The sequence below is a fragment of the Antennarius striatus genome, chromosome 1 (genome assembly GCF_040054535.1).
Source record: "Antennarius striatus isolate MH-2024 chromosome 1, ASM4005453v1, whole genome shotgun sequence".
Taxonomy (NCBI): domain Eukaryota; kingdom Metazoa; phylum Chordata; class Actinopteri; order Lophiiformes; family Antennariidae; genus Antennarius; species Antennarius striatus.
In genome coordinates this window covers 12492607-12504735 of record NC_090776.1, presented here as the reverse complement: position 1 = coordinate 12504735, position 12129 = coordinate 12492607, and the positions used below count along the sequence as shown (strand labels likewise).

General features: G+C 44.2%; 1 protein-coding gene across 4 annotated transcripts in view; it reads left to right on the top strand.

The window, feature by feature from the left end:
- The window catches only part of ankrd11 (ankyrin repeat domain 11), a 105429-nt gene that overhangs the window by 88617 nt on the left and 4683 nt on the right, over positions 1-12129 (top strand). For 3 of the 4 annotated variants that reach the window (XM_068329332.1, XM_068329417.1, XM_068329595.1), the window contains 7 exons: positions 484-657; positions 1981-2181; positions 2262-2404; positions 3729-3876; positions 3983-8420; positions 9082-11785; positions 11903-12001. In XM_068329332.1, coding sequence (XP_068185433.1) covers positions 484-657; positions 1981-2181; positions 2262-2404; positions 3729-3876; positions 3983-8420; positions 9082-11785; positions 11903-12001 — 7907 coding nt within the window. The remainder of the gene's footprint in view (positions 1-483; positions 658-1980; positions 2182-2261; positions 2405-3728; positions 3877-3982; positions 8421-9081; positions 11786-11902; positions 12002-12129) is intronic. The other variant, XM_068329511.1, reaches the window with a different exon arrangement.

Here is a 12129-nt window from a genome sequence, read left to right as displayed (position 1 = left end):
GGTCGTTTGCCCCTCCCTTCACCAGGGCCAGCTGGGTAATAACATAAAAGGCACCCCCTACTCTACCACCAAGCCTCTCACAGACTGGGCTACATCAACAGTGTGCATTTTGTCAAGGTTTTTACAGATGATGAGCATGGGAACTAGCTTAGCAAAAAATAAAATGTGCTAAGTTGTGTGATGAATTGTGCTTAGATATATTAAGCATGGTTTAAAAGATTGTCACAAGTAGTGTTTGTAACATTGATATACATCTGCATTTATGGTCATAATGAGAATTATCAAAAAAATACATAACAGACTGTCTACATAACATCTTCTTTTATTGGACTAACAAAAATAAACACTTATTACTCTTCCCCCTTCAGAGAGTCAGTTGACTCAATTTGTTAGCATGTCGACATATCAAGTGCTTGTAAAATACGGTATCTCTGCATTGCAACAAGATTAACGTTCTCTCGTCTCGTCTCACTCTTGCTACAGAGAAACCAGGTCCTGAGAGGAAGCGCATTAAAAAGGAGCCCACCAACACCCGGAAGGCGGGTTTGCCATTTGGGATGGGGATGCCAGGGATCCGGGCTGGGTATCCCCTCTCTGAGCGGCAGCAGGTGGCCTTGCTCATGCAAATGACAGCCGAGGAGTCTGTCAACAGTCCAGGTGCGTGATTATCATGGAGGCCACGTCTTCTGTGTATGGATGGCAAACAAGGGGGTGGGCCGTGTGGGTTGGGCTTACGGACAGCTGAGGTGAATGGTCGATACATTTTGTTTTATCTCAAGGAGGTTCAACACCTTTCAAGCCTTTTTATGGGCACATTTTATTCACAAGCAACGTAATTCACAAGCAATGTAAATGCAACGTGCATGGCCTTGTTGGATTGAGACATTTCGAAATTGTATTAACTGATAGATTTACAGCTAATTCAAAGAAGAACATAAAGTGAAATTGCCATCTAATTGAAGACATAGCACAAGGTCCAGGCCTTTTCCCAGCTAGTTCATACAGGTCATCATAGGGCTCACACATGGAAAGACAAACATCCGTTCACAGTCGCAGGCACATGGGTAATTTGTTAATCACTACTCCACCTCTACTCGTGTTTTTGGAGTATGGGAGGAAGTCTGAGTAGCCAGAGGGAACCCACGCACACATGGAGAGGAGATGCAAAATCCACACGGAGGTTTCTGTGAGACAACAGTGCTATCTACTCCACCAACCACATTGCCCTTTAGTTGATTTTAATATACTAATAGCAACCAATCGTCATCAAATCTCATTACAGCTGCAATGTAAATATTTGTTGTCGTCAGAATGTGGTTTTATTTTGGCAGAAGTAAACACATATGATAAATTATTTTCTTAAAATTTGTCACAGTGCTGTTGAATGTAATTAAACTAAATCTCTTGTTGGTGCAATCTCTGCCCAAAATCATAAACATCCAGGTACAATATGCCTGCAAGAATTTATTTTATGTGCCACTGTCCCCTGCAGAAGGGATCTCACAAAGTAACCTGTTTTTTGGGTTATCCATGCATAAAGAAATTAATTGGGGTAGATATGTAACATATTATTCTTGCCTATGCTGTTGACATTCAAAATGTAAATAGAATTATATATTCAGGACCAATTCACAGTAAAGATGATGTATATTCATATTTTCATGTGGATTTCCTACTGTCATGCCTGAAGGTGTAGATTAAGTGAATGTGTTACAGATATAATTTGGGACAATAGCTGTACAAACTCAATAATGTAAATGTGATTAAGGCGTGGGTTTAATCTTGTAAATGTGACAAAATAAGCTGTAGAGAAGTAGGGCCAACCACTCTGCCATTCATTCTTAGTGTGAGATTGCCCCCTTCTGTCTGCACTCACTTAAAACATGTTAATGTCACAAGCCATAGAAATACAGGAAAAAATTTTTTTAAAAGTGTCACAAGAGAAACATTTTTTTTAAACAGTCCATCTCCTGCTTGTAGACACAACACCAAAGCATCAGTCACAGTCCAGTCTGGGTCAGAAGGGAACGCCAAACTCTGCATCTAAAACCAAAGACAAAGTGAACAAACGGAATGAGAGGGGAGAGACTCGGCTGCACAGAGCAGCAATCCGTGGAGAGGTACGCCGCATCAAGGAACTCATCAGCGAGGGAGCTGATGTGAATGTAAAAGACTTTGCAGGTGAGTGACTGTTGATCGCACTGACATATAGTCATATATATGTTATATACACCTCTCGTACAATTTTCCCTGTTGTTTAGGCTGGACTGCATTGCATGAGGCGTGCAACAGGGGTTATTATGATGTGGCCAAGCAGCTGCTGGCAGCCGGAGCAGAGGTCAATACCAAGGGTTTGGATGATGACACTCCCCTTCATGATGCATCCAACAATGGACATTTCAAGGTAAAGCGAGACATTTCCTATATCCTTTGATTTTACATGTCTGAGAGGACTCAACCTGTATATAGACCAACAGAAGCTAATACAAGATACGAAAAATCCATTAGTCACTGCTCTGACTTTCAGCAGACTGTTGACATTCAAATTCTGATCCACAAGATCGACATATTAACTAGAGAATAGTAATTTTTAATTTTTTTAGTTTAATTTTATATACAGTGATACCTCTGTACTCGACCGCATCTATACTCGACCAAATCGGTGCTCGACCAAAAAATTCGAGTAGAAAATGTATCGGACCCCGAACAGATTTTCGGTACTCGACTGGCCGAGTCGACCCGAACGCGCTCCTCGGCTGCGCTCCTCGGCCAGCGGGTAAGCGTCAGTTCGACTCAGACCGCCAGCGGAGTAACACGTACGCAAATTACGTACGCAAAGACGTACGCAAATTATAGCAAAATATGAAAGTGGTGTACGAGTGTCCGACCTCGCGTCGCAGTACGAAATGAAAGTCAACCATTTCCACTATGTTGAAGCAGAAGCAACTGACAATGGACAGGTTCCTTCTTAAAGAAAAGAGGAAGGCTACTGCCCAGCCAGATTCATCTCCACGGAAGAGAGAGAGAAGGGAGAAAACCCCTGGAGGCGCGTTACCTAGCGTCATCATGGAAGGGATTCCCCTTCCATGATGACGCTAGTGCCATCAACCACTCTCTAAAACGTAAAGTAAATTATACAAAATGGTTTATAATGCTTTATCTTTATCATGTACTGCTTGTGCACATTTACGTATTCATTGTTGTTTAGATACACGTTCTTATAATATTTTAGGTATTTTTCTAAATGGTAAGAACGGATTAAAATACTTTCCATTATTTCTTATGGGAAAATTGGTTTCGGTGGTCGAACAAATCGGTGCTCAACCACCACCTCAGAACGGATTATGGTCGAGTACAGAGGTATCACTGTACTATATTAATCCCCGAAAGGGAAATTAGGTAGTTGCACACTATTTCACACTGTTAGTTCTTAGACAGGTAGAGGAGGTAGAGTGGCTGCTTGTAAAGGGGACGGTGCTTTGCTCAAGGGTGCCTCGGCAGTGCTCGGGAGGTGAGCTGACATCTCCCACTGTCAGCTCACGCTCCGAAGTCACTGAGTGAAGAAGAAGAAGAAAGAAGAAGTACACTTTATACTATTGGAGCAGGAATCGATCCGCCGATCTTGGAACATTGGACGACCTGCTCTACCACTGAGCCACTGCCGTCCCAATCGTAATTGATGTTGATTAACATAATTAATATGAGATATGTCATTTAATTTGTTACAGGTGGTTAAGCTACTTCTACGTTATGGAGGGGATCCACGTCAAAGCAACAGAAGAGGTGAAACACCATTGAAGGTTGCCAACTCTCCAACTATGCTGAATCTGTTGCTGGGGAAAGGCACTTACACTTCAAGTGAAGAAAGTTCATCAGGTAGGTTCTACTAAATCTTTGTGCTGTCTAACTACATAATTATTACAAGATGAGCTGCAGGTGTTGCATTAACATTTAAATTGACTTTTCTGTTTTTACTACTCAGAATCTTCAGAAGAGGAAGATGCCCCCTCATTTGCCCCATCCAGCTCTGTCGACGGCAATAACACAGACTCAGAGTTTGAGAAGGGCCTGAAAACGAAAGGGAAAGCAGTGGACCCTCCAAAATCTGCTGTCACACCCGTCAAGGATGAATATGAATTTGATGAGGATGATGAAGAAGAGCGCGTCCCTCCTGTGGATGATAAACACCTCTTGAAAAAAGACTTCCGTAAGGATACGATCAGCAAGGCCAATAGCTTCATCTCCATACCCAAGATGGAGGTCAAAACCTATTCCAAAAGCAACTCGCTCACACCAAAGAAAACTGTCAGGCGGATCATCTCTGACAGCAACAGTTCGGATGAGGATGATAGGACGTTGTGTTTCACACCAGCGCCGACGCCAAGGCCACAAGCCCAGCAAACGAATACAAAGACTAGAGACTCTGGCACCATGAGCTCTAAACAGCTGAAAGACAAGAATAAAGTCAAAAAGAAGCGGAAGAAGGAGAGTAAAAATAATGTCAGTAAGGAGGTCAGGTTTGGCAAAGTCAATGACAAATTCTGTACATCTGACTCCGATTGTGGCGATATGGAAAGTGAGGATGATAAGGGCTCAAATACTGTAAAGGACACTTCTGCAATGAGCCTGAAAGAATCTCCTGGCTTTAACGCATCCTCATCCTCTTCCCAAGGAAACTTGAACTCTCAGAAACAAGTACCATCTTTAGCAGAACAGCATCCTAAACAATGGAGGACAGATGGTTGGAAGACGGTATCATCTCCGACATGGTCAGACGTCAGTTCTCTCTCAGATTCAGTTCGGACAAGACTATCGAGTGAGTCTGACTACTCCTCTGCAGATTCAAGTGTTGAGTCAATAAAGCAAGTAAAGAGGAAAGCACAGGAGAATAAGAAGAAGAATAACAATGTCCATAGTAACGCAGACAAGAAAAATTCTGAGTTCTTCAAAAACTCCAATACAGATGGTGCAGTTTCTAAAGCGGACGTAGATGGCAAAGTGCTGAAAAAGCATAAAGTAAAGCACAAGCATAAAAATAAAGAAAAAGATAAAGCTCCCAGTCTGGTGCTTAATCAAGACATGAATGAGAAATTTGTCAAGAGCTATTCTTTTGATTTTGATGATTCGAGGCAGAAATCCTTAACTGTAGAGTCAGAGTCACCAGCTGAGAGCAAGGTCAAGTTATCCAAACATGAAAAAGACCATTCAAAAAAGGAGGATAGGCTTTCAAAAAATAAGTCTGAGGATAAAGACTGGTCATCTGGAAAAGACCTCCATAGAACAGCAAAGGAAGAGAAAACAAAGAAAACAAAGGACTCCACTAAGGACAAGGCAAATAAAGAGGAGAGAGAGAAGCCTGTAAAATCGGATAAGGATAGAAATCTCAAGGACAAGACCAAGGAGGATAAGCAAAAGCCTCACAAAGAAGAGAAAAAGAAAAAGTCCAAGGAGAAGTCATCCTCAAAGGCAGACAAGAAAGGTGAGCAGAAAGAAGAAAAGCATATAAAGGTTGACAAGGAGAAAAACACTAAAGAGGAGAAGGAGAAAGGTAAAAAAGATAAATCTCAGAAAGAAGAAACAGAGTACGAAAGCTATGAAGTTAACAACCGGTTCCTCAACCTGGAGGACACAAAGCTCAGTGCCTCAGATGACCATCATGACAGATGGGGCTCCGAGATGTCTTCAGACTCCTCACTTTATGGAGAGGACAGCTGGGATGCTCCTGTCAAAGAATATAAGGAATACAAGGCCAACAACTCTGTTAAACTGATTGTTGAGACGGTTAAGGAGGAGACGAGGAGGAAAGACAACAAAGTCAAAGACAAGAAATCAGATCATAATGAGAAAAGATCAGACAAAGAAACCACTTCTAAGAAGAAAGAAAAAGACTCATTAGAAAAGACAAATGAAAAGAAAAAAGATTGGTCAGAAAAACAAAAATTAAACTCCAGTCACTCGGTAGAAAAAGAAAAGAAGAGGAAGGAATCCGCAGACACAGTAAAAGACAAGAAAGACAAGGATTCACTCGACAGTAGCCGAGATCGTAAAGACTCGTACGAGTTCACAAAGGAAAGAAAAGATCTAAAAATCAAACAGGACTCTATACGAGATGAATATGGCAATGACACCTTCTTCAAAGACATTGATGCTGTTGGTAAACCATGTGATATCAGAGAAAGAAACCACTCTGGAAAGGAAAAGAAGGCCGAGGGAATGGAAAAGCGGGAAAAGACAAAAGCTGACAAGCACAAAGAGAAAAAAGACAGAGGAACTGATGTGGAGAAAGATAAGAGTGAGAAAAGCTCCGCAGAAAAAACTGTCAAGGACAAGGATGTAGACCGCGTAACCAAAGACAAGAAGGAGGGAGCCAAAGACAAACATAAAGAGTCTCATGGCAAAGACAAGGATCGAAAGATGTCTTCAGAACAGATTAAAGACAAGAAAGAGAAGGCCTCTCAAGAAAAACATGTTGAGAGGGAGAAGGATTTCTTGGAGGTAAAGAAAGAGGAAAGAAAATCTGAGAAAATTCGTGAGAAAACTTGGTATAAAATAGCAGATATATTTACTGATGAAAGCGATGACGATGAGGACAGCTATAATGGTGGTGTTGCACTGTCAGACTCCATCAGAAAAGATTCAACACCTGATCAGGATGAGCTGGATCTCTTCCCATCAGAAAAAATGCGAAAAACTTCTGCAGAGGCTAAACATAACACCGAAAAGGCAAAAGACAAAGAACACAAAGAAAAGAAGAAAGAAAAGGCCACATTTGACACGGGTAAAGAGAGGAAAAACTTTGTAGACAAACACAATAAAGACAAAAAAGATTCTGTTGATGTGAAGCACAAGGAAAGAAAAGACCGAATGTCAGTGGACTCAAATCAAGAGAAGAAAAATAAGCAGAAGCTGTTGGACAAAAGAGACACCAGTGAGGAAAAGACAAAGACCAAATACAAGGAAAAGCTGGAACATTCTAAGGAAAGGAAACCCTCCAAAGGAAGTGGTGAGAATGAAAAATCCCTCTTAGAAAAACTGGAAGAGGAAGCTATGAATGACTACAAGGATGATTCCAATGACAAGAACAGTGAAATTTCTTCAGATAGTTTCACTGACCGTGGTCATGAGCCAGTCCTCACAACTTACTATGACTCCTTGAGCCTGACCGATGTGTCGGAGGACAGAAGAGACTCTCTGTCCATATCTACACCCCAGGACAAATTCAGAGACAAAGAGAGGCATAGACATTCCTCTTCGTCTTCATCCAAGAAAAGTCATGACAAAGAGAAAGAAAAGATCAAAAAGGACAAAGGGGACAAACGTGACAAGACAGAGGATATCAGAGAGTCCTACAGCCGCAGAGAGAGCCTACCATTTGAGAAAGAACCTATGCCTCTCGAGGCAGACCCTTACACATTCCCTTATGGTTGTAAGGGAGATGGTGAGGACGACTTTGATAAAACATTGGAATTTGAAAAAGAGATGTCCAAAAAGGACAAAGACAAAGCGGCTGGTATCATCAGTGACAGAATGAAGGACAAAAAGAAAAAGGAGAAGCATAAGGAAAAAATGAAAGAGGAGAAAAATAAGTACACTGATGGTTTTGGCTCATTTAAACACTCCAAAGAGGATGTGAAGTCAGGATTGAAAGATAGCCCACAGGTCATAATTCTGAAAGACAGGTCAAAAGAAGAAAGTCCTAAATTTGATCTGAAAAAAGACAGAAACCGAGACATATTGGAAAAAGATAACAGAATGGACCACAGTAAATGTAAGGCTAAGGATGAGAATGACAAGCTGTCTCAATCCAAAGACACGGCTCGGAAAGATACTCGCCCTCGTGAAAAACTGTTGGTGGATGGTGATTATCAAATGACAAGCTTTGGTCAGATGTTGAGTCTAAAAGACCAAGAAATTGAAGAACGCCACAAGAGACATAAAGAAAGGATGAAGCAGATGGAGAAGCTCAGACCCAAGTCAGGAGACCCCAAGCTCAAGGACAGAGCCAAGTCCTCCGAGGAAGCAAGGAAAAATCGTAGTGAACTGTCAAAGAAATCCAATAGTCTAGAGTTGGGACTTAAAGAGAAGAAGCTGAAAGATGTGGGTGTACCTGCCCAGATTATGTCTCCGAGTAGGAAGTTCCAGCCAACTGACAATCAGAACTCCAAGGACTGGCTGGCTGGACATCAAATGAAGGAGAACCTCCCAGCTTCTCCACGGCCAGATCAAAACAGGCCAACAGGTGTCCCCACACCAACGTCAGTCATCTCCTGCCCCAGCTTTGAGGAAGTAATGCAGACACCACGCACCCCATCTTGCAGTGCAGAAGATTATCCTGACATAATGTTGGATGGACTAGACTGCCAGAACTCATCAGCTATGACCATGTCAATGAATGCCTGCTCGCCATCATTCTTTGAAAGGTATTAAAATACGGTATTTTCCGCACTATAGGGCGCACTGGATTATAAAACGCATTGTTGGTTTTTGAGAAAATTAAAGGCTTTTAGGTACGCCTTGTAATCCAGTGCACCTGGATTATAACGCGTACCTACAAGCCTTATAATCCAGGCCATCGTTGTCCTTGCCTGACCCACCGCTACCAGGCAAGTCAGAGGAAGCCGAATCTCGAGATCCAGAACTGCCTGATCATAACAATTCTGTGACAACCCACATTAGATATACCATCACAGACAGAGAGGAAGCAGGCATAATGGAGGTGAATTTACCAAGCCTGGCCGAGACTACATGCCTTGCTGGAGACCTGGGTCTTGGGGAACCAACGAGACAAGACTATGTTGCACCATCACCATACACCAACTTCTCACAAGAGTTGGACTCTGAGCCCCAGAGTGTTCCAATCCACAATTCTTTCTCACTTACACAGCAACAGGGCAGCATGTTGGGAAGGACCTTATGGACTGCCTGATGAGTTAGATCCCAACATGTTGTATTTGTCTGTCAAGTCTGATGCCAGTGCGGAAAATACTTTAGTCAATGACATTGTTTTAATCATTTGCGTGCACTGTTGCCATGTTGTGTTCGATTACATATTTTCTGATGTTTTCTCTTGTCTTCAACCAGCAGGTACTCCAACTCCCAGAGTTTTCCAGAGGGAACTTGCCCTACCCCTGCAAAGAACCTCCAGCTGCCGCTAGTCAGCCGTTCTGCATCCTCTGATGTCCGCAGGCCTCTGGACGAAGAGTTCAAGGCTGAGGCTGACAAATTTCTGCGACAGCAGAGTGATCCAGCTCCTGAATTTGATCCTTTGTCTTCCTCCCATACTCTCGAGGACAAATCTGCAACAGTGGATAGAATGGACTGTCTATCATGTCCCTATTTCTCACCAATTAGGATGTTGTCCCCTCGGCGGGAGCCAGTCCATTCGTCACAAGATCTGGCCGCGCCAATTCTAACGAGCAGCGAAGGTAATGAACACCTTCCCGAAAGTGTATACAACAGTTTCTTGCCAAAACCGTCTACGCCAGTTCACAGGCCAGACCCTCAGGAGCCCTGCTTTGACATCGCTGCGCCACCAACCCCTGCCCCTGCTGCTTTGCCTCCCCTGGACATTGATGATATCTCTGAGCCTCACCACAGTGAACCTAACCTGGTCCTTTCAGATCTTCCGTCTGTCACGGAGGAGCAGGAGGAGGAGGAGGAGGAGGAGGATGACGACGAAGATGATGAGGATGAGGAAGCAGATATGTGTGATATAGATGGGAGAGATGACGGAGACCATTGTGTAGTGGAGGAGCCAGAGAAAACCAGAGAGCCTTGCTCATTCTCCCCTCGAGTTGATGACCCACTGAGGAAAAGCTGGCCTTCTGAGTCTCCAGACCGGCAGGATCCAGAGATCCACCAGCTTTCCCCCAACAGCTCTGCAGCCCATCGTGGAGAAAACTGTTTTGATCACAATATGGGTTGGAACCCAGATATGGACCTGAAATCTCCCCACAGGACGTATGGGGAGATAGAGGCTGCTGTCTCCAAAATAACCAGTCCATACTCTCATTCGGATAGCGATATGCAGCACCTGTCTGGACATCCCTCGGTCACTCCTCCTTATGCCACATGGAACAGGTGGCACAAAGATGATCCAGTGGACTTTGATGAGCAGAGGGAGGCTGTTGCTGATATCCCGTCTCCAGAGAGGTCTGACACAGGTATTGATGGGGAACCCAACTATTTAAATACCACGTCATCCTCCGAGAGGCTGGAATCTTTTTTCCAAGAATGTAACAAGCCCAGCATGGAGGATGGTCACCAAATGGGCACAGAGTCAACATGCTTAGAACCAGAGAGCAGACAGACCACACACTGCTTCAGTGCTGCCACTGATGGCCATATGGCTTCAACTGTGGGCCCCGAGCCTGTGGTGCCTTGGGCAGATCCCTTCTCAGCTGATGCAGATGAACTGGATGACCTGGGCCCGTTCTCCTTGCCTGACCTACCGCTACCAGACAAGTCAGAGGAAGCCGAATCTCGAGATCCAGAACTGCCTGATCATAACAAGTCTGTGACAACCCACATTAGACATACCATCACGGACAGAGAGGATACAGGCATAATGGAGGTGAACTTACCAAGCCTGGCTGAGACTACATGTCCTGCTGGAGACCTGGGTCTTGGGGAACCAACGAGACAAGACTATGTTGTACCATCACCACACACCAACTTCTCACAAGAGTTGGACCCTGAGCCCCAGAGTGTTCCAATCCACAATTCTTTCTCACTTACACAGCAACAGGGCAGCATGTTGGAAAGGAAAGGACCTTATGGGCGGCCTGATGAGTTAGATCCCAACATGTTGTATTCGTCTGTCAAGTCTGATGCCAGTCAGCAACCTCACATACAGATCCACTCTCTTACTGAGTCCAGGCAGTTACCCACAGAGTCAGGTTCTGCTGTCAGCTCAGAGGTTATACAGGAGGGCATGCCGGAGCCCATAGCAGAATCTATCTCCACCAGCCATCTTCCTCAGCTCCCATTGGCAGTCACCCTCTCCAGTACAGTGGACCTACCAGATACTCAGGACACTTTTTCCAAACTAACACCGCTACCCCTGACCACTGTGTCCACCAATGTAGATATCTCCAAAAAGGTGGATGAAGTCCCTCAAAGGATGACCCGCAATCGCGCCAAGAACAATCCCTCTGCTGCTGCTGTCACTTCTACCTCCAGCATAACAACCTTGTCTGCCACTTCCACCCCACTAATGACGAGTCCAGCTTTGAGTACCAATCCCATTCCTACGAGAACCCCAACACCCACCTCAACATCTTCCCTCACAGCTCTGAAGAAGGACAAAGAATCAGTCCTCAGTGTCTCCTCTACAGCATCCAATTCAAACCCAACCGTGACTCTGCCTGCTTCGCTAACATCTGCAACAGTGGTTCTCAGTAAGACAACGAAAGGTCGCCCTCTTCCCATGGATGAGGAAGATTCTCAGACCCAACATCCACGCAAGAGGAAATTTCCACGTTCTGCTGGTCAACAAGTCCAGGTCCAGCTGGTCAACACAGCCATGCAGCAGACCAGGGAAATGATCCAACAGACTTTGGCTGTTGTAGTCAACGCCATCAAGCTGGATGATATCGAGCCCTATCACAGCGATCGTTCCAACCCTTACTTTGAGTACTTGCAGATCAGGAAGAAGATTGAGGAAAAGAGGAAGATTCTGTGTTATATCACCCCACAGGCCCCACAGTGTTACGCTGAATACGTGACCTACACTGGCTCCTACCTGCTGGACAGCAAGCCCCTCAGCAAGCTTCACATACCTGTTGTAAGTTCACATGTCTTGCCTTTATTATTTGTTCTGAGTGATTACACCAGTGTGGTAAATATCTATAGAAAGACGCTAGAAGACAAATAACGCTACAATGGTTTGCTTCTCCCTCAGATCGCCCCACCACCATCTTTGTCAGAACCTTTGAAAGAGCTCTTCAGACAACAAGAGGCAGTCAGGGGGAAGCTCAGGTTGCAGCACAGCATAGAACGAGTAAGAGAAAGCCTTTTTGGATGATTGTCTCTGCTTATTGAGGACTAACCAGCATTGTTCATCATCTCTATAGAGCTCGCCAATTAGCCAGTCCGTGTCCAGTATAATGGCAATTATTTTACTTTTAT